Source organism: Spizellomyces punctatus (assembly GCF_000182565.1).
Source record: "Spizellomyces punctatus DAOM BR117 chromosome Unknown supercont1.7, whole genome shotgun sequence".
Lineage (NCBI taxonomy): Eukaryota > Fungi > Chytridiomycota > Chytridiomycetes > Spizellomycetales > Spizellomycetaceae > Spizellomyces > Spizellomyces punctatus.
Window position 1 is genome coordinate 1,092,801 of NW_015971543.1, and position 17,879 is coordinate 1,110,679.

Here is a 17,879-nt window from a genome sequence, read left to right on the forward strand (position 1 = left end):
CTTGCTTAACTTTGAACACGCCGGGTGGCGGGTCGCACTGTATCTGACCCCTGCTTACATAAGGGATCCAAGGAAGGCTCCGACCAACATGCTGGTCGGATGAGATGCCCCCTAACTCTTATGAAAGTAGAATATATTTAAATAAATATCAAGCAATAGTGCTTTTCCTCTTTGTCTTTGACGTTTTCTTGGAGCCGAGCGGCGTCGCTCTAGGTGTTGATGTGGCTACTATCGAAGCAACAATGTACATCCAGTTCATCGCCTTTTCTTCGCTTGGAGTTTGGAAGATGAAGCGACCTGCTTTAGCTGTTTGGATCGCGAAACGCTTCGGCGCCTCTTCTACGACGAAGACTTCGCATATATCGGATGCAAGAATGACTTGATGCGACCTCGGCTGGAAAAGGACGGGATCGGTCTTAGGTACAATCCTCCTATCAGATAGCGGCCCAATATACGTACCACATCCTTTGGGTCCAGATCATAGTGGATGACAAGTGATGAGGGCGGTACGGTGGAGATTTGCAGATGACACTTCTTCCATACGCTAAAAAAGTTGGAAGTTTTTCTGAATGTGAAAGATCCAGCGAGATACTGCGGGAAGACAAACCACTTCAGCATTGTAATTATTGTCACAAAGGAACTTGCCAAATTACTGACCTTCGCCATAGGGGCCTCTGCCATGCTTTTGATTTCCATGTCATTCTGCTCGATATATAAATCAGAATGCATAATTCCGGAGAGTCCCTTAATTCCACCACCTCCGTCTTCGGAGGCCAGGAAGACCATGTATAAATGAGTTCCAATCAGCAGTGTCCATATGACAGCGACCATCACCCATAATAGACTAAATCGGAAAACGAATCGCTCAAACGCAGTATTGTTCCTCGTAAAGTACGCATACGGCACAAGCATCAACGAGAGTATAATCGTCCAGCAGCTGTCAATGGAGATAGGCGTCAGTGACACTGAGCATTAGGCCAACAAAAAACACTTGGTAGTCGGTACCGACATAGTATATGCTATTTGTTTCGCTTCCCCAAAGTCCGTCGGAGCGTTGCGCGTCTTCCACGCCAAAACTGCATTTATGAGTAGCAGAATGACATTGAATCCGTTGACGAGACTCGCGAGCACGTAGCTTCGCGTAATATTGGCTGATCCACAGATACGAATATATGTGGTTGGGGTAGTTTGTAGGACAACTATAGGATAGTCCAGCCCCGTCCAGAGAATTAAAAGTAACTGGAGAAAAGCGCTTGTTGGCTGATTGCAGTTTCAGCAAAGTTACGTGAGGTACCAATTACCAGTGTTATCAAGAGAATCGCTCCGCTGATTTTGTACAGTTCCCGATTGGGCATCGCGATGGTTTGAAAATCGGCGTTGTCTGTTTGTAAGAGTTAGCTCATTGTCATTGAGCGACAGAAACCGCATGTTTGCATAGCGAAATCAAAGATGCTAACCAAAAATGCGCCAAATTCGCCATGCCTTAGCTGCAACGTTTGCCTATCAGCAGATTGATACTAGTTAGTGGTCACCGAGGTTTTCCTGACCATAGAATAATGCTACCATCACAAGGGCAAATCCGACCGATTGAGTCCATCTTTCTATTGTACATGTTTGAGGACTGATATCAACGACATTTACGTAAATGGTGGATAACATCGACACAAGACCAATCTACAAGCCAAACAGAAACGCATTAGTACGAGCGCCAACTATGGTAACTGAATTGCTCTTCACATACCAAAATATTGACACAGAAGACAGGGCTCCTTTTGACCATTACCTTGTCCGTTCTCTTCCACAAAATCAGCGCCAGGCTGACGATGCAGATTGCAATGGTCACCGAATACAGTGTAGTAAAAACCGCTCCGGTTGCGTTTTGGATAGTGATCTGATCGCGGACCAGCACGACATGATCTAAAGGAACCGTTTGACGGTTGCCGTACCATGTCGGAGCTGCCTTCAATGTCGCCTTCTGCATATCAATACTGCCAATAACGGGCAGCGCACGCGCCGAAAAGTAGGACTGTGAATCCCAAGCAGCGCCGTCAAATTGATATATATTTGTATGTCTAGAAAAACGCAACATGACGATTAGAGCTGAAAACACAAATTCAAAGGGGCAGAAACTAACAATAGTCGGTCTCCTCTACTTGACAATACGATTTTACCGGTGGTTCCTTCATAACCAGTCGAATTCCACACTTGTAGGGTAAGGGATTTGTGAAGCTCTTTGTCATACCAGTCGAGAATGGTCAGATTGTCTCGGTTAAGGACTAGGTCAGCGGCGTTGGCAACTAGGTAGCAGGGAGGATATGATGAATAAAGTATGGTTCGAAACTCTTTCCTGCAAGGGAAGGACTACGGCAACATACAACTGTAGATCATGTCGTAAAATGTTCTTCCCGGTGGGAGAGTAGTTAGTCCCAGTGCCTGTGTACTTCACCTGAAATAAGATTGCAACTTGTGCATTACCTTGGAATAAGCGATAGCTCCTTTATTGCATATCGATCAGACCACCTATTTAATGACATTAGGGCCATTGTTACAAATCTATGCATCTTTGGACCTCTACAGCCTCATTACCTGTCACTGTTCTCGTCAATATATGCATCCCACCGGCCTTTCAAGTGCGTCAACATAGCTGGCTGTAAAAGGGGGTCATTATCATATTGCGTAGCATCCTCTTCGACGGTTATCAATCCCCTGGACTGTGCGAGAAAGTCTTCGCCAAAGGTTTGGATCATGGTGACATTATCCAGGACATTTATTGCCTGTGCACATTGTCCATCCATGTCAGTTAGTTTTGGTAAGACTATAATAAGGTGGAGCGTAAAGAAACTGTCTCACATGGCTAGAGACCCAAGCGTAGTCTTCTCCCACGAGTCCATACATACTACATTCTCAAGTGAGCGCTTGACAAGGAAGTGACATGATTGAATCTTCATACCTGGCAGTGTAATATCAGCAGCGGCACATAGGACCCATGGTTACCGTGGAGGAGGTAAAAAACTCGCACTGCCTCGTATGCAGAATAAGCAACGGCCATTGCCTACCACAGAACAGACAAAATACATCGAAGAGGCGTACATACAATTTGAGTCTTTCAATTCGTTCATTGCCGGTCCAAGTTCCCTCATGCAGGTCGTCATATTGAAGAGAACAGCGCAATCTTCGCAGTAGCATTGCGCAGACGTCCCTTTTGACCACCGCAAGGACAGGCCAGTGTTAACTTGAATACAGGTCTCCGATGCTGCATCTAATATCGCTTGGGATGCTGGAAGACATGGGTATTAGATGAAGAAGGCAGCATCAGATGAGTTGACAACTATCAGGCTACCAAGGTATGCCCCCGGATCCTGGGCACGAACGATTCCGATGTTGGTCCAGTTGAATAAGCCCGCAACCTTGATAAGATTCTTGTAGCGCTCTGTACCGCTAGTCATGAGCCAAAAGAACTACCGAGAACAAAACCAAGTCAATAGTGAAATCCAACTATCACAAAAGGGACTTAAACGAAACGTTACCTCAGACCCGCTTGGACATGATGGGTTGTCGAAAAATGCACTTCCTTGCGAGAACTAGCAATGACCGACTTGTTGATTTTGATATTGCTAAATGAAGTAGTACTTTGAACACCCTAGCTTCGTTACCTGAAAGGCGGTTGAAAAAGCGGCACTCGTAACCGTATCCTGGTCATTTACAGCTCCAATCACAAACGACAGTTGTGCTTGCGTCAGTCCTGTGACTGTTTGCTTTAGCTGGTAGAACGATGCTTGACCATCAGGGTTCCTAATTAAGGAGGAAAGCTAATCATGAAGATGACATTACCGTTAAATCCGAATTGCTGTTGTCTGAAATGTAATCGATCTTCCTGGTGAGAAGCACGCAAAATAAAGGTATGAAACACCAGCCTGAACTATACCAAGAAAGATTACTTCCAATTTAGAGTCAGGAAGAAGGTTCGGATTGTTGTTAATTTCCGTTTCCGCGAGTAAAGATGCAGCCTTCGTCCACATAAATGTCTGACTGGACATGGGATGAGATTAGCTAGGCATGTACATGATTTTGGGAAGCTTCACACCACAGGTGTTGTCTTGGCATGTCTCTCTCATGCTCACCAGGTTTTTGGCGCATACAAATCCGATGAGTTGTCGCAAGAGGCCGGCTGCACGGAGACCCCCACACGAAGTAAGCCCCCTTTTCCAGGCAATGTTAACCGGGACGCTGGATGTGGGCCAATAATTGGTAACGGAAACTGTACAGGAGGGATGGGAAAAGGAGTTGGTCCGCGAATGTATGGTTCGGAGGTCCCGTTGTCATCCTGCATTATTGTTCCATTTTCAAAAAGCCCCCGGTATGTGAGCCATGGAGCCCGAACAGCTGAAGCACATGCGGTCCCGATCAGATGAAGGATGCATAAGAGCGTGCTGAGAAGGTTGTGAGACATTGGTTTATGGAACGTTATTAGGTTGTGAGCACATTTGAAAAGTCCACAGCGGGTGTGTGTGGAGCATTTAGGATGTGGCTTCGTAAGACGGACCCCTTCATACGGATCTGTATTCATGTGTACACGTTTTGCCTTTGGTGCCTTGGACTTGTTCATAGAACAAAGTCCTCCTGATTTAGGGGGTGATCCTTAGATCCCGAAAGTGGGAAATCTCAGGGTGACAAAGTAGCGCCAATTAACCCATCATGATTTGTCATTGGGGCGATATATGGACATCGTCCATATCCGCTCCCTGTTAAAAATGCTTGCATAAATGATTAATCTTAATCCCTGTCTACTGCGTGCTACTTATTGCAAGTTCCAGCATTCAACGGTTGTCGATCTCTACTGCATCAGCCAAAAGTCTCACTTTCTAATTCCCGATAGCTACGTTAGTTATAGATTTAACTTTCTTGATCTTTTCCTTAAGCTCTGGAGAAAGCACGTCGAATGCAGGAGGAAGCGCGGCCCATTCTTTACGCACACGCTGTCGTACTGTCGTGTAATCATCGAACTTGGGCACTACCCCATTATCATAGACGACTTTTAGGAGGTTCTCACCCGCAGGGCCGGCTTCGCGAGGATATACCATGGGAACCTACGGACATGGAAAATTAGTCTCACACGCATTATCCCAAGACCAAGCCCAAAGATTACCTGCTGTTCATTTTTGATGACGACAAATTCGCCAGGAAGACTGATTTTTTCGGATCCGGTTTTCGGCATTTTCATCACATCTCTGGTAAATGAAAAAATATGTGTTAAAGCATGCCAACCATTGCCAATCCTTAGCGTCGTACATGCCTCTCTGTCCCGTCGAGATAGATCATCTTGCTGAGTTTTGTAGCAAAACTCATCGTATCCCGATTTACTCTCTAATCCGTACGTAAGCACATTCAGTTTGGCTATGTACAAACCATCGAAAATGAGACAGTTACCTGCAACAGCCCTCCACCCATCCCAAAGGCTATATTTTGTGCAGCATATCCGGCTTCTGTGACTGCTTTGAGGATCGCCTGCAGCGTGCTGTAGGTGACGGCGTCTCCTTGGATGATACTGGCTCCTCGCAGGACCTGGAATACTTTCAATACGCCAATTCTTGTACCGTTGAAAACAAACTTGCATACCTTGAACCCTTTCTTATTGGTGTCTGCACCAAAGACTTTCTCAATTGCCCTACATTGATTCTCAAGCTGACTTGTAACAAGCAAATGCCTATTTATGTGCGCACCTCAAGCCGAGTAACACCACTTCAACTGGATCGCCGCTGTCAGGACGCAAAACAAGAAATCCACCCTTTTCCAGCTTATGCTTGGCTATAATCGGAAGAACATTGTCCAGGGCGTTGACATAATCGTACGAGTCCATGACGCAAGCGCAAACGCCGGTGCCAAACTTATCCAACAACTGGATAATTGCTTCCTAAAAACATGGCTAACTAAGCTCTGGTATCTGCGACCGCAACAATTACAGCCGAAATACCTTTTCGGTTGGGTATGCGGTCATCACAGAATGCTCCGTTGCCGGGATAGAAGTGGCCACGGGTTTCCCATCATTCAGTCGGAATTGGGCATAGAAGGCCGCGCTGAGGGTGTCGGTTCCTTCGAAGTTCAACTAGTGAACGGCGAGTGTTACACCTTGAAGTCTTAAAGATCTCGACCCATGACTTACTAAGTGAGCACATCCGCCAATGATTGACTGCTCAACCGATGTGCACGCTCGGAAACCAAAATCGTGCAGCCGGCTGTCACGTTCACGTTCATGTTCATGAGCGTTTATCGAACTCGTCACAAGACTGAAAACCGCCAGTACCTATTCAGTGTCCAGTAGCCATCTTCATCCACCGATCTCTCGTATGCAGCCTCAATGACATCTCGCGACCTTCTTGATAGTGTGGCTACTGTGGAAGGATACTTTCTACCGTCCTCAGCATCAGGTCGACTAGGAAAGTCTCACACCAAGTCATTTAACATACCCAAACCATGGTCAAAATCGTTTCCAGGTAGGTAACAAGGCGGGAATATTCATTTTCTGCGGTGATCTGGTAGATGGGGACACGCGGATACGCGACGGTTCCTTCCGGTAGAGCTTCAATCTTCACAGGAAAGTAACCTAATGCCTCGCGCCCTATTTAGTATGGCTATTCGGTAATAGGGCACGGATGCTCGCTGTAGCACACCATTGTTTTCTTCAATAAACTGTCGTAATACTAATTAAATCGAGCCCACGAAACTCTTCAAGCACCTGCGTCCTCATGACACACTCACTTTTATAAACAAATCCTTAGGAAAAGGAAATTGTGTGTACCCTTGATGAGAGCGAATATAAATAACACTCGGCTGTGGAAGATGTATAATAATGATACGAACCCGCATTATGCATGGAAAAGAACCTTTCCGCAAGGGCAACGTCTTCCAAGGTCCATGGTTTGGAGACATAGTTCTCAATAATGTAGCGAATGCCGTAGGCAACGATACGGCGGTCATTCAGATCCTTGTCATAGCCTGTGCGGAATTCACCATACGCGATCATCTGCAGGTTACAAATACGTGAGACTCCATAGTCCCTAATTCCTTCGCCAGAGTAATGTGTACCTTTTTGGCCTCAGGATATAGCTCAAAATGGGTCGTTTTGTAAGAATCCGTCAACAACGGAAGGGGGACCCCGAACGGGATCATGGCGATCGCGGCGTGTGTGAATTGGAGGACGGATGGTGGACCGTTGTGCTGCTGTCAAAACGGAATGGCGCGCACTCAAACGCTGAGTCCGACGGCCGGGCAGATATCGGAGGGCTTTGATCTTAGTCATGTGCGCGTTCGCGATCAGATTCATTAAAGACGGGGTTGGAAGATAAGCCAACAGATGGACGGGGGGGATTTCACGCATTTCAAGGACAATACACAAATGCTGGCATTTGGAGCGCTGCAGAGTCTACGACAGCGCTGACAGTTGCGACGAGTGCGGGTGTAGGAACTCGGCGATCTTGTCGTAGGGTGCCGGCGGGAAGAGCAAGCGATCTGGCCGGTTCGAACCGTTGACCTATCGAAATTGAAATACACAGCCACATGGGAGAAAACGACCTGGGAAGCATCTGCCAAATGTTCCAATTTCTTCCAAAAGAATGGAATGCTCCAAAGTGCCTGGTCTATTTCTCATCGATGATTTTATAAGCAAAGAGGTATGCTTTTCCTGCTTTTCTCAGCCATGACGCCGCCCTCAGAACCACGTCAGTTGAAACTGACCGCCAGCTTTTGCATAGGAAGAAGACCAATTGTTAGCCACGTTGGACGGGAGGGCATGGGGGGGCAAGGGGCAAAAACCCAATGAAGAACTACGGCGACGAACTCAACAATATGGCTATTTGTTCTCCTTCCGAACGCGGCAAGTCGAAGAACACCTTGGCCCACTTCCGGCGTTTGTCGATGGTGTTGTCGAGCGGATGCGGGCGTTTGGAGTGTTTGCCAAAGAACCACCAGAATACTTGCTCGTGAATGAGTACGAAAGGGGGCAAGGGTAGGTGGAGAAAGTGATTTCGCTTAGAGACGCTGTAGATCTCTATCGATGAGGTTAACAAAACTCGGACCATTCATTATCACAGAATAATGCCCCATGTTGATGCCTCAACCTTTGGGTCTACAGTAACCTCGCTATCACTGCTCACTCCTTGCGTAATGACATTTAGCAAGAGGGATTCTGGAGAAAGTGTAGACATTTTGCTGCGTGAGTATTGCAAGATCACGATCGTCGTTCATATTGGGTTGCACATTAGGAATCTCATCTGGTATGCATGATTTTAGGGCCCCGGTCGTTGTTGGTTCTCACCGGGGATTCAAGGTACAATTTCACGCACAGTATATCAAAAAATCAAGTAGATCATTACTGCGGCGAACCGATTGAGCGCGGTCGCAGGGTGTCCCTGACTTTTCGGCGCAGAGCGGAGTCGTCATGATCACGACGTCGGCGATTGCGCGGTTTCCCATTCGGATTCTCCTCTTTCAAAGAAAAGCCCCGACGTGCATGTAGAGACAAATAGCAGAGACTGCACGTACGAAATGGAGAATAACTGCCACTATCCCAACTCTGTTGGCGGCGGTGCGAGATACCCTTCGGTTGTCTGAGTGAGGTATTGCACATCATTGAACCGCAGGACTTCGTTTCCCCATGACGTCCATCCTGGAAGTAGATTTCTTGCAAAGATCTCGAGTTTTTGTGCGTCTCTTGGCAAGAACGGGGCGATAGCATCTGTAGAGTTGTTAATGTGAGCCATGTCCATGAGCATTGGAAAGAGCCGCGATGTATGCTATTTTTACCATCTAAGAGCGGTTTTCGAGAATGATGTTTACTGGGTACGCTGCATATGGCTCTCCTTGTTGGTAAGGAGGCTACGGGGTCTGGGTGACTATTGCTAGCGTGCTGCGCTCTTCCTATAATTAACACTTCGTATGGCTTTCTGTGAAGGCTATACTCGTTGGAAGCTCTTAGCTACTTTTTGACTAGAGCAAAGAACAACCATTTATGTGGTACCTGTCCAGGTCTACAACCCACTCTCCCTTCAAGGTAACTTTAAGCCAATACCATTCTGCGACGTAAGCTAAGCCGCATGCACTGAAGAGCTTGTCGCGAACAAAGCGCTGGTATTTCGGTTTGTTTGTTACCCACACAGCCAGACAACCTCCGGGTTTGATCAGATGTTTCAAGGGCAGTCGGAACAAGTCATAGATATCAATTTCTTGGTATTTCCCAGCCCTATAGCCAATCAGTAAGCGGTTTTTAGGGTCCACCGACGGAGAAGATACCTTCGAACACTTTTATTTGGCCAGGGTGGATCCATCAGTATGAAATCGAAAGGATTTACTATTCTCGCCTATTATTAGTGACTTGCCCTACCCGACAGGCTGCAGATGGGTGTGCGCTTGAACCTTACGTGATCTGAGCAATTGGGCTTGAGACAAGTCCGACATAAGGAAGACGGAGTGAGGTGGTACAATGAAGGAATGCCCCAATACTGGCAGGGTTTTGCACTCATCCGAATCATTGGAGATGAATTGATGGTATAAGCTGCTGATATCCAATTCTCTAGAAACATCTGAGCAAGACATTCAGATGACGAGTGTACGAAACCCTTTCCGCTCATCAATGTCACAATATGCCTACCATCCACTGGCACAATACCACACGCTTGATCCGTCTCCTCCGATTCTAGAGCGTGTTTGGAGGAATCCGCAATATCCGCTAATTCTCTAAACTTGATAAAATCCAAGTCATCTATAGAAGCCCCGCTACTGGTATCGGCGACCGCAGCGGTCGTCGGCAATGGAAACGTTCCCGAATGAAGGACCAGACTTGCATGCGCTTCCGAAAGCCAGTGGCAAATAGAGCTGTGCAGCTCATTTATTCCATTTTGCTTATTTACATGGTCCGATTTGACTTGCTTGGAGCGTTTGCGTTTGCGAACATTTGGTGCGTCGACTCCCGCATCTCCCTGCTCCACCGGTAACGCCTTTGATACATGTTGCTTTGTTCGTGCAGTATATGGGGCTAGAACGTCGAAGGCGGATGCTGGCCAATGCCAGGCGTCGCCGAGAGTGTAAAGGTGAGGCCGCAAAACCCAACCAAAGTCAGACTGGTAAACGATCTGCGACATTGCCAGCAACAGGAAACGTCTATTGGGAGCTCAGATCAGCATCGGTTAATCACGTGCGCTGAATTCCATCCTATCGAACCGTCGATCCCCTCCTGCTTACCACTCTCCGATCAGCTTCCCAAAGCAGTTTGCACGAGCTGCATAGGATCGGGCATGGCTCCTCTTCTCACCGTCGACACAGTCTTGGGACCGATATACAAAGTCGCTTTCGTTAACCCGTACACAGCCCCAGTTTTCTGGGTAGTTCTATCCATCATCCTGGTCCCATACGCGCAGATCATACTATGGTCGACATGCATCATCTTTGGAGCAATTCCTGCTATTCTTCACATATACCGAAACCGAAACGCGAGGCCCATAAATGATTGGAGTAACGAGATCGTTCTTATAACCGGCGGTAAGTTGAATTTTCCATGTCGTATTACTCCTATGCGGAGAATACTGAAAATTGGAACCTAACGGTAGGCTCGCATGGCCTCGGGAAACAGCTTGCTGAAACCCTGGCGTACAAGCATGCGCCCAAGAAAATCGTTGTGTTGGATGTTCGACCCACCATTTTCAATGATGGTTTGTCAAATAAATGTCTACACGTACTCCAATTTGCTGGATTAAGTATTTCCTTGCGATCGACATGTCAGGTTCGATTTCTTACTACGAGTGCGATGTCGGAGATCAGCAGATGGTTCAGAAAGTAGCAGAGCGCATAATCCGAGAGGAAGGACATCCGACGATTATCATTAACAATGCCGGAATTGTCAACCATGCTCTGTCGGTCGTCGATACACCAGATCCTGAAATTGAAAGGTGAAGTCTATGACGACTTACCAAGGTCTCGCGACGTTTGCATGTCCATCGCTAACCAAACTAACCAATGGTTGACATAGAGTGATCAAAGTCAATCTCCTCGCTCAGTTTTGGATAGCCAAAGCTTTTCTGCCAAATATGCGGAAAACTGACCATGGCCATATCGTAAACATTCGCTTCTAGCTATCTGTGCTGCTCATTAGCATACCCGCTAAGTACATGCACTTGCACTTAGGTGACGGTATCGTCTGTACTTGGTTCATCAGCAGCGGCATTCGCAAGTATGTGTCGATCATGGAGATCTGATTGGGATGCACCGATTTGCTAAAGGTTATCCCCATCCAGCCGCTTATTGTGCATCCAAGTCGGGCGTCACTGGATTTCACGAAGGCTTGCGGCAAGAACTTCTCGGAACGTGAGTTGCGCCGTCTTGTACCTTCCTGTGTTTTAAAGGTGGAAAAAGTTGATGTTGTCACATAACCACCAGAAATATACGCATGACATGCGTATATCCGGGTCTAATTGACACTGGCATGTTCACCGGTATGGTACATCAACGCCCGTGGTTAACGCCACATCTCAAAACTTCCGAGGTCTGCAATGCGATTGTGACGGCATTGGAAACCGGCCGTAATCGCGACGTCTTCCTTCCCTTCTACACATATGTTGCTCCCTTATTACGCTTCTTACCCATTGAAATTGGGGATGCGGTACGAGAGGTAAGGAACCTTAAATTTGGCTGGAACAATGCACGACCCATGATCATCAAACTTCATATAATTTACAAAACATGACAGATGTCTGGCGCAAACCAGGAAATGCTAGCATACAAATACAGCGCAAGTGCTATGTCTACATAAAACAATATATCCTACACACCCAATCCATAAAATAATGATACTCTACACGACCGCTTGTCTTCATTTCTTCTGCTCCATGAGCTTCTTCTTGTAGTCTTCCATGAGCTGCTGCTGCACGAACGGCATGACAGGGGCATGGGTCTTGTACTCCATGGAGAACTCTCCTTTGCCTTGAGTGCAGGAACGCAAGTCGGTCGAAAAGCCAAACATCTCGTTCAAGGGTACATCGGCTTTGACCTCGACGTAATCCTCCTGGACCTCAGAATCGCCAATAGTTCCCTTTCGCTTGTTCAGGAGGCCGATGCAGGTACCCTGTTGAATAAACATTTTAGGCGTTTGGCACGCCGTCTACAGGAAGACGTCAGGTACTGACCTGGTATTCAACAGGAGCCGTCAAGCTGACATCCATGATCGGCTCAAGAATCGCCGGACCGGCCTTCATGAAAGCTGTGTGGCAGAGCGTGTGATTAGAGAAAACTCGTATAACAGAAACATTATGAGCTGAGAAACCCACCTTCACGGAAGGCGTAAATGGAAGCCAATTTGAACGCCAGTTCGCTCGAATCGACGGCGTGTGCCAACCCATCTTCAAGGACAAATCGAACGCCAGTGACCGGATGCCCAATCAAAGAGCCCTTCTCACAAGCTTCGAGGAATCCCTTCATTGGAATGATTGTTAGATGCATGTAGAGCGCTGACGACTTTGGGCGATTACCTTTTCAATAGCGGGAATGTATTGGCTGGGAATGTTCATACCGACCGTGTTATCAACGAATTCTACCAGATTTCCATCCTCCGCTGGCTCTTCCATGGGTTCAATATAGCCCACAACACGTCCAAACTGTCCTGAACCACCAGATTGTTTCTTGTGCGTGTAGTTGAACGCAACTTTTTGGTTGATAGTTTCACGGAAAGCCACTTGGGGCTTTCCAGTAGCGCAATCAACATTGTACTCGCGCTTCATGCGTTCGACGTAAATCTCCAAGTGAAGCTCGCCCATTCCAGAGATAATTGTTTGCTTGCTTTCGGCGTCGACGTGGACGCGGAAAGTTGGGTCTTCACGCTGGAAACGATTCAGAGCTTTCGCAAAATTGGGAGATTCTTTCCCTTTTGGTTCCAATGACAGAGATATTACAGGCTGAGGAACATAGATGGACGTCATGGCGTACGCAACGGAACCATCGGTGAAAGTATCACCAGAAGCACAGTCAATGCCAAACAAAGCGCAAATTTCACCGGATCCAACGCTGGCGACGTCTTCCATTTCGTTGGAGTGCATACGAACAAGCCTTGACACCTTGACCCTCTTACCGGTCCTGGAGTTTACAATCCAGTCACCCTTCTTAAGAGTTCCTTGATAAATGCGGAGGTACGTCAACTGTCCGAATCGTCCTTCCTCAAGTTTGAACGCTAAGCCAACCAAGTTAGCGCTCGATGCCGAGCTCAACAGTACTTTGCTTTCGTCGTTCTTCGCGTCTAGGGCATAATTCTCCACTTCATGGGGCCGGGGTAAGTACGTCAGTACACCGTCCAACATAGGTTGTACGCCTTTGTTGTGGTATGCTGACCCCATGAAGACTGGACAGAACTTCTGTGCGATTGTACTGCGCCGGACTGCATCTTCGAGCTGCTGGTTGGTAGGCTCTTCCTCGTTCAAGAAAATCTCGGCAATCTCGTCGTCCGCGTCAGCAAGATGTTCAATCAACTCGGCCCGCTTCTCAGCTACAAAGTCCTGCATCTCGCTAGGGATATCATCAATTCTAATGGTTTCCCCCTTGTCGCCCTCGTTATAGTAAGCTTTCATATTAACCAGATCCACGACCCCCTTCAGATTACTTTCGGCACCTATAGGAACTTGTACCGCCGCAGCAGTCAAGCGTAACTTATTCCGAAGTTGGTCAATTACTCGCCATGGGTTTGCGCCAGCTCGATCCATCTTATTTATGAAACAAATACGAGGAATGTTGTAGCGCTTCATTTGACGATCTACCGTCATAGTTTGTGACTGAGCGAACAACATCGAAATTAGAGATTCGCCATTTGGACATATTGACACTATCACAGGAAAACAATACCTGAACGCCTCCGACGGCACAAAGCACCAGAATTGCACTATCGAGAACACGGAGCGCACGCTCTACTTCAATCGTGAAATCAACGTGACCTGATGGCATAGTAAAATGAGCGCGATGTTTACAATTAAGATGCGTAGGGAAACTGCATACCAGGGGTATCAATAATATTAATAGCACAGTCTTTCCACTTCGTATACGTGGCGGCAGACTGAATAGTGATTCCCTTTTCTCGCTCCAGTTCCATAGAGTCCATTTTGGCACCAACATTATCTTTCCCTCGGACCTCGTGGATCTCTTCGATTCGCCCAGTATAGAACAAGATGCGCTCGGTCAGCGTCGTCTTTCCGGAATCAATATGCGCCGAGATTCCGATATTCCGAAGTTGATTCAGCCGAGCCTGGGACGGTAACACTTTTAGTCATGACTGTCAGCAGGGGCGAGAGCAGTTACCGAACTTACCAGATCCGCCACGTCGTAGTTGACGGCAGGCGACTCCTCAACGACCGGTTGCTCTGCTGTAGCTGAAGAGAACCATCGGCTATCCACCCCAAATACACCAACCCGAACTTGGTGCGGTGTCACTATGGGGGCAATGGACTTGAACACCAATGCTTTCCCGGGTGTGACGCACGGTGCCCGACGGACAGCACCCCTCAAGAAGTTACCGAGCAGCGCCATACTGCTATGGTTGGGCACTCTTCCTAGCAAGGGATCGCTACCAGAGAAGCCCGCCCCTGATGTGAAGGTGGCAAGATCTGTTCAGAAAGGACGTCGGAATGAAATCGGGCGAGAGTGTGTTATTGCCATGGCAATCCAAGCCACGCTTACGCTAGCAACCAGGCCAATTGAATTATCAAGGATATCAACAATAGTGTTTTACAGACAATTCTACAAAAGACATTTGCATGCTTTTCACGCATTTCCAGGGTTGTGCTGCAGAGATGGAATGGATATTAGGCCGCAGGATTTATCTGCTTGTCTATGCCTTCATGGCCTTACCTTGAAAAGGAACTCTGCGAGGTAGTCAATGGGATCCTGTAAATGAAAGCATATCAGATCCTCGTTCTGTGTGCTGATGAGCTCTATATGGATGGATCTCACCTCAGGTCGCACTTTGCACACTTCAATTAGCCCTGATGTTAATGTCGGCATAACATATTTCATGAGGTAGTTGCGGAGTGGTACAGACTGGGCCTCGAGAACTTCTTGTTCTTGCTTGCGAACTTCCTCGAGCTTTAAATTCTGCCAAGCACCGTTAGAATAGTACCCCATATCAAACTAACCGCTGCGCCAACAACTTACCCATTCGGCTACAGCTTTGCTCTGTCTTTCAGCCTCCTCCTTTTCCCTCTTTAGTCGTTCCTCTTCCGCAGCTGCTATTTCTCTGGCCTTGAGATGAAGAACATGATTAAGTGTAAACAGGAATCATATACTGTAACAGCAGATACTGCTCCTATCCGCACCTTTGCTTCCTCAGCCAATCGCTTCTTCTCCGCAATTTGCTCCGGCGAAGGGCCATAGTTGTGCGGTCGCCCTATGGTTTTCGTGACAATACTCATCACGGCATCCGCATCATTCGCCTCCACCGAAATAATTATGGGATGAATTTCTAGCTCATCAAAGAAATTTAGCACAGTATTCTCGTCAGTGTTGCTCGCACGGAATTCTTCTAGTCTGCGTGTCAATGCTGTACAGGACAATATGAGAGATCAAGCGGAATAACCCGGGTAAGATGTCATCCATTACCGTCTTCAGAATTTTTTGTCCCTGCAACTGCCGACTCTGGTAGGTTCATGATGCGGTCCTTGATAACATCATCGGAAGCGTCCAAGGAGATAACCTTGTCTGGTCCGATGAGCTCATCTATCTTTGGAATTTTGCTTTCCTCCTTCGCATCGTCATCGTCGGCAGCTATAAGCTCAACGATTAGGAAAGTTGTCTTTAGATAACACCGTGAGCTGCATACCCTTGAATAGTTCCCTTGCTTCATCCAATGAAGTCGGGTACCCATCCAATATGTACCCTTGATTCCGACATGGCATAGAACGCAGTTTCTCTCGTACAAAATTTACGACGTGCTCTTCCGGGTACCGCCCATTATTTGCTCGGGCAGCTTCTTTCAGCTCTTCGAAGAGCTCTTTATCAGCATCAATATCGTCATCAGCTTCGTCGGGAGTAAGACGTCCGGAAGCTCGTCGTTCCTGTAAAGGCGAAATACTAGGGCGTGAATAAAGGATCTAACATTACACCATCCTGCGTTCTTGGACTCACTAATCGTGCGATTGCCTCCTCAACCACTTTCTCGACATTAATGATGTGGATCTCGTAATGTTGCGCTATTTTGTTGGCGTAGAAAGTCTTTCCTGATGCTGGCGGACCATGAACGACGATCCGCAGAGGAGTAAGTCCCCGCGCATATTTGTATTCTTGGATGAACTGCGTGAGGTTTTCGACCAGTCCGCTCTGAGAGTTCTCAATGTGAGAAAAGATGCGGAAGGCGAGGGAACTACAGACATAGATTGTACCTCGTATTTCCATTCGAAAGACATCTCCTTAATATGCCCAGGATCTAGCCGTAAATTGACCAGCAGCATATCGTAATCGCTTTGCGGCAAATCCTTATTTAATAGCGCCGCCTCTTTTGGAAGCTTTTTGACTTTGCCGGTGCCGAGGGTATCACTAACCGCCTAGTACAAATCTGCATGAGTGAAAATGGCATCTTCAAACTGTCTCATGCTTTATGTGACCTTTGTGATCTCGTAGAGAGTATTTTTTGAGTCGTCAATAGCTAGCATATACTTGGATGCGGGAGTAGTTTCCACTGTCTCGACGATAATATTTGACAGGTCGTCGAGTGATATAGTTGGTATGACATTATCACCATCTCCATAGCACACTAGATCCTGATTGTGCCAGGCAGACTGCAAATCGGCAATCTGTTAAGATTTGTCGTCATTAAAGTATGCGGAATCGGAAGGCCTCACCTTGAACAGGAAATGGAAGATGCTGTCACCAGGGTGGTATACTAGGCCGGCGGCGATTACGTATGTTTTCAGGGCGCTCTTTTTCCCATGTTTTACAATATTCTTCTCCACCAGAATGTGGGACTTGAAGTTTGGGTGAGGTTTCCGTCGTCGGTAATCGTCTTCAGCGAGGAAAGCGTCAGGGTCCTCCTGGAAACAATTCATGTGTTCATCACGACCACAGAGGCCTGAAGGCAGTAGGCAAGAGCTGATCTTACTGCGTCTACTTTCGTCCGTGCCCAGGTCATAACGCTAGTTACTCCTATGAAAACCTTGGGCTTCTCCGCAAAATTGTCTGCCTCTTCCGCCAGCACTGCATCCTGCACATGAGCACAACAGAAAACCAATTTGCGTTCATCATTCTGACATACTTTCAATTGCCCAAGAAGCTTCATCCAAGCATGAGATGATGTCGTAAATGATCACGTCACAGGACAGAAGAGTTTCTTTCAGCAGAGTTCTGTCTCCACGCTGGCATACTCATGTTAATAAGAGACAAGACTAGCATATCGCCAGGACTGTATACCGGAACAGTTTCTGTAACCCATTTTGGTTTCTGTCCAGCAATCGCAAACTTTTCTATTGCCTCTTTTTGCACGGCATCTCGCTTCTTATCACCGGTTTCCACGATCGGGACCAGTTGATGGGCTAACGAATCATCGGTTTCCTCCGGTGCCGTTCCATTTCGCCTAGTCATTGTTCCCACTACTGTGTAGATCTCCTTTGGTTTCTCCTCCTTTGGCCTGTCTTCATTTTCGTCGGTTTCCTCTTCTTCGGGTTCCTCTTCCCGGCGCGAACCGACAACGGTCGTAGCAAGGAGCCGAGAGACGTTGTGTCCCAAAGGACCATCAACATTGGACACAAAGACCTTCATTCTGAGATGCTTGGATGATAAGACGACCGTCTTGTCGTTTGCAATTTCGACGATCTGCTCCCACGGCTCAAACTCCGTTCACACCGCGCTTATGCCATCAAGTGCACGTG

The 17,879-nt window shown here is 47.3% G+C and overlaps 7 protein-coding genes across 7 annotated transcripts; 2 read left to right on the forward strand and 5 right to left on the reverse strand.

The window, feature by feature from the left end:
* Positions 1–116: 116 nt before the first annotated feature.
* Positions 117–4,450, reverse strand: SPPG_04736 (uncharacterized protein; the record flags this gene model as incomplete). The annotated part of the gene is made up of 20 exons (XM_016752968.1): positions 117–394; positions 460–591; positions 658–937; positions 1,010–1,239; positions 1,302–1,381; positions 1,458–1,500; positions 1,564–1,674; positions 1,742–2,072; positions 2,135–2,297; positions 2,376–2,401; positions 2,476–2,520; positions 2,587–2,774; positions 2,951–3,018; positions 3,095–3,277; positions 3,341–3,458; positions 3,528–3,581; positions 3,654–3,761; positions 3,832–3,854; positions 3,926–4,029; positions 4,122–4,450. The coding sequence occupies 20 exons, from the start codon at positions 4,448–4,450 to the stop codon at positions 149–151; spliced, it is 2,862 nt and encodes a 953-aa protein (XP_016608452.1). The 3' UTR covers positions 117–148.
* A 412-nt stretch (positions 4,451–4,862) lies between these two features.
* Positions 4,863–7,167, reverse strand: SPPG_04737 (uncharacterized protein; the record flags this gene model as incomplete). Its single annotated transcript, XM_016752969.1, has 14 exons — positions 4,863–5,087; positions 5,147–5,228; positions 5,294–5,364; positions 5,428–5,562; positions 5,617–5,665; positions 5,721–5,911; positions 5,972–6,103; positions 6,161–6,233; positions 6,302–6,402; positions 6,465–6,601; positions 6,669–6,687; positions 6,757–6,797; positions 6,859–7,021; positions 7,084–7,167. 14 exons carry the CDS (start codon positions 7,165–7,167, stop codon positions 4,863–4,865), a joined length of 1,503 nt encoding a protein of 500 aa, XP_016608453.1.
* A 358-nt stretch (positions 7,168–7,525) lies between these two features.
* SPPG_09218 (uncharacterized protein) lies at positions 7,526–8,997 on the forward strand. The gene is made up of 4 exons (XM_016757375.1): positions 7,526–7,667; positions 7,749–8,002; positions 8,088–8,209; positions 8,287–8,997. The coding sequence occupies exons 1-4, from the start codon at positions 7,611–7,613 to the stop codon at positions 8,436–8,438; spliced, it is 585 nt and encodes a 194-aa protein (XP_016608454.1). The 5' UTR covers positions 7,526–7,610; the 3' UTR covers positions 8,439–8,997.
* SPPG_04738 (uncharacterized protein) lies at positions 8,121–10,136 on the reverse strand. The gene is made up of 6 exons (XM_016752970.1): positions 9,644–10,136; positions 9,414–9,575; positions 9,286–9,343; positions 9,014–9,235; positions 8,800–8,948; positions 8,121–8,731 (listed from the first exon to the last, which is right to left on the reverse strand). Exons 1-6 carry the CDS (start codon positions 10,131–10,133, stop codon positions 8,559–8,561), a joined length of 1,254 nt encoding a protein of 417 aa, XP_016608455.1. The 5' UTR covers positions 10,134–10,136; the 3' UTR covers positions 8,121–8,558.
* Positions 10,137–10,246: 110 nt separating this feature from the next.
* SPPG_04739 (uncharacterized protein) lies at positions 10,247–11,847 on the forward strand. The gene is made up of 8 exons (XM_016752971.1): positions 10,247–10,530; positions 10,599–10,700; positions 10,772–10,937; positions 11,018–11,102; positions 11,173–11,218; positions 11,283–11,352; positions 11,425–11,656; positions 11,735–11,847. Exons 1-8 carry the CDS (start codon positions 10,287–10,289, stop codon positions 11,795–11,797), a joined length of 1,008 nt encoding a protein of 335 aa, XP_016608456.1. The 5' UTR covers positions 10,247–10,286; the 3' UTR covers positions 11,798–11,847.
* Positions 11,680–14,627, reverse strand: SPPG_04740 (translation elongation factor G). Its single transcript, XM_016752972.1, has 7 exons — positions 14,332–14,627; positions 14,023–14,269; positions 13,873–13,961; positions 12,513–13,802; positions 12,312–12,456; positions 12,171–12,244; positions 11,680–12,109 (listed from the first exon to the last, which is right to left on the reverse strand). Exons 1-7 carry the CDS (start codon positions 14,548–14,550, stop codon positions 11,858–11,860), a joined length of 2,316 nt encoding a protein of 771 aa, XP_016608457.1. The 5' UTR covers positions 14,551–14,627; the 3' UTR covers positions 11,680–11,857.
* A 38-nt stretch (positions 14,628–14,665) lies between these two features.
* Positions 14,666–17,821, reverse strand: SPPG_04741 (uncharacterized protein). Its single transcript, XM_016752973.1, has 14 exons — positions 17,422–17,821; positions 17,267–17,366; positions 17,114–17,208; positions 16,857–17,045; positions 16,620–16,793; positions 16,398–16,559; positions 16,144–16,335; positions 15,839–16,073; positions 15,619–15,783; positions 15,336–15,559; positions 15,175–15,261; positions 14,974–15,114; positions 14,872–14,907; positions 14,666–14,805 (listed from the first exon to the last, which is right to left on the reverse strand). The coding sequence occupies exons 1-14, from the start codon at positions 17,767–17,769 to the stop codon at positions 14,785–14,787; spliced, it is 2,169 nt and encodes a 722-aa protein (XP_016608458.1). The 5' UTR covers positions 17,770–17,821; the 3' UTR covers positions 14,666–14,784.
* Between the last annotated feature and the right edge of the window lie 58 nt (positions 17,822–17,879).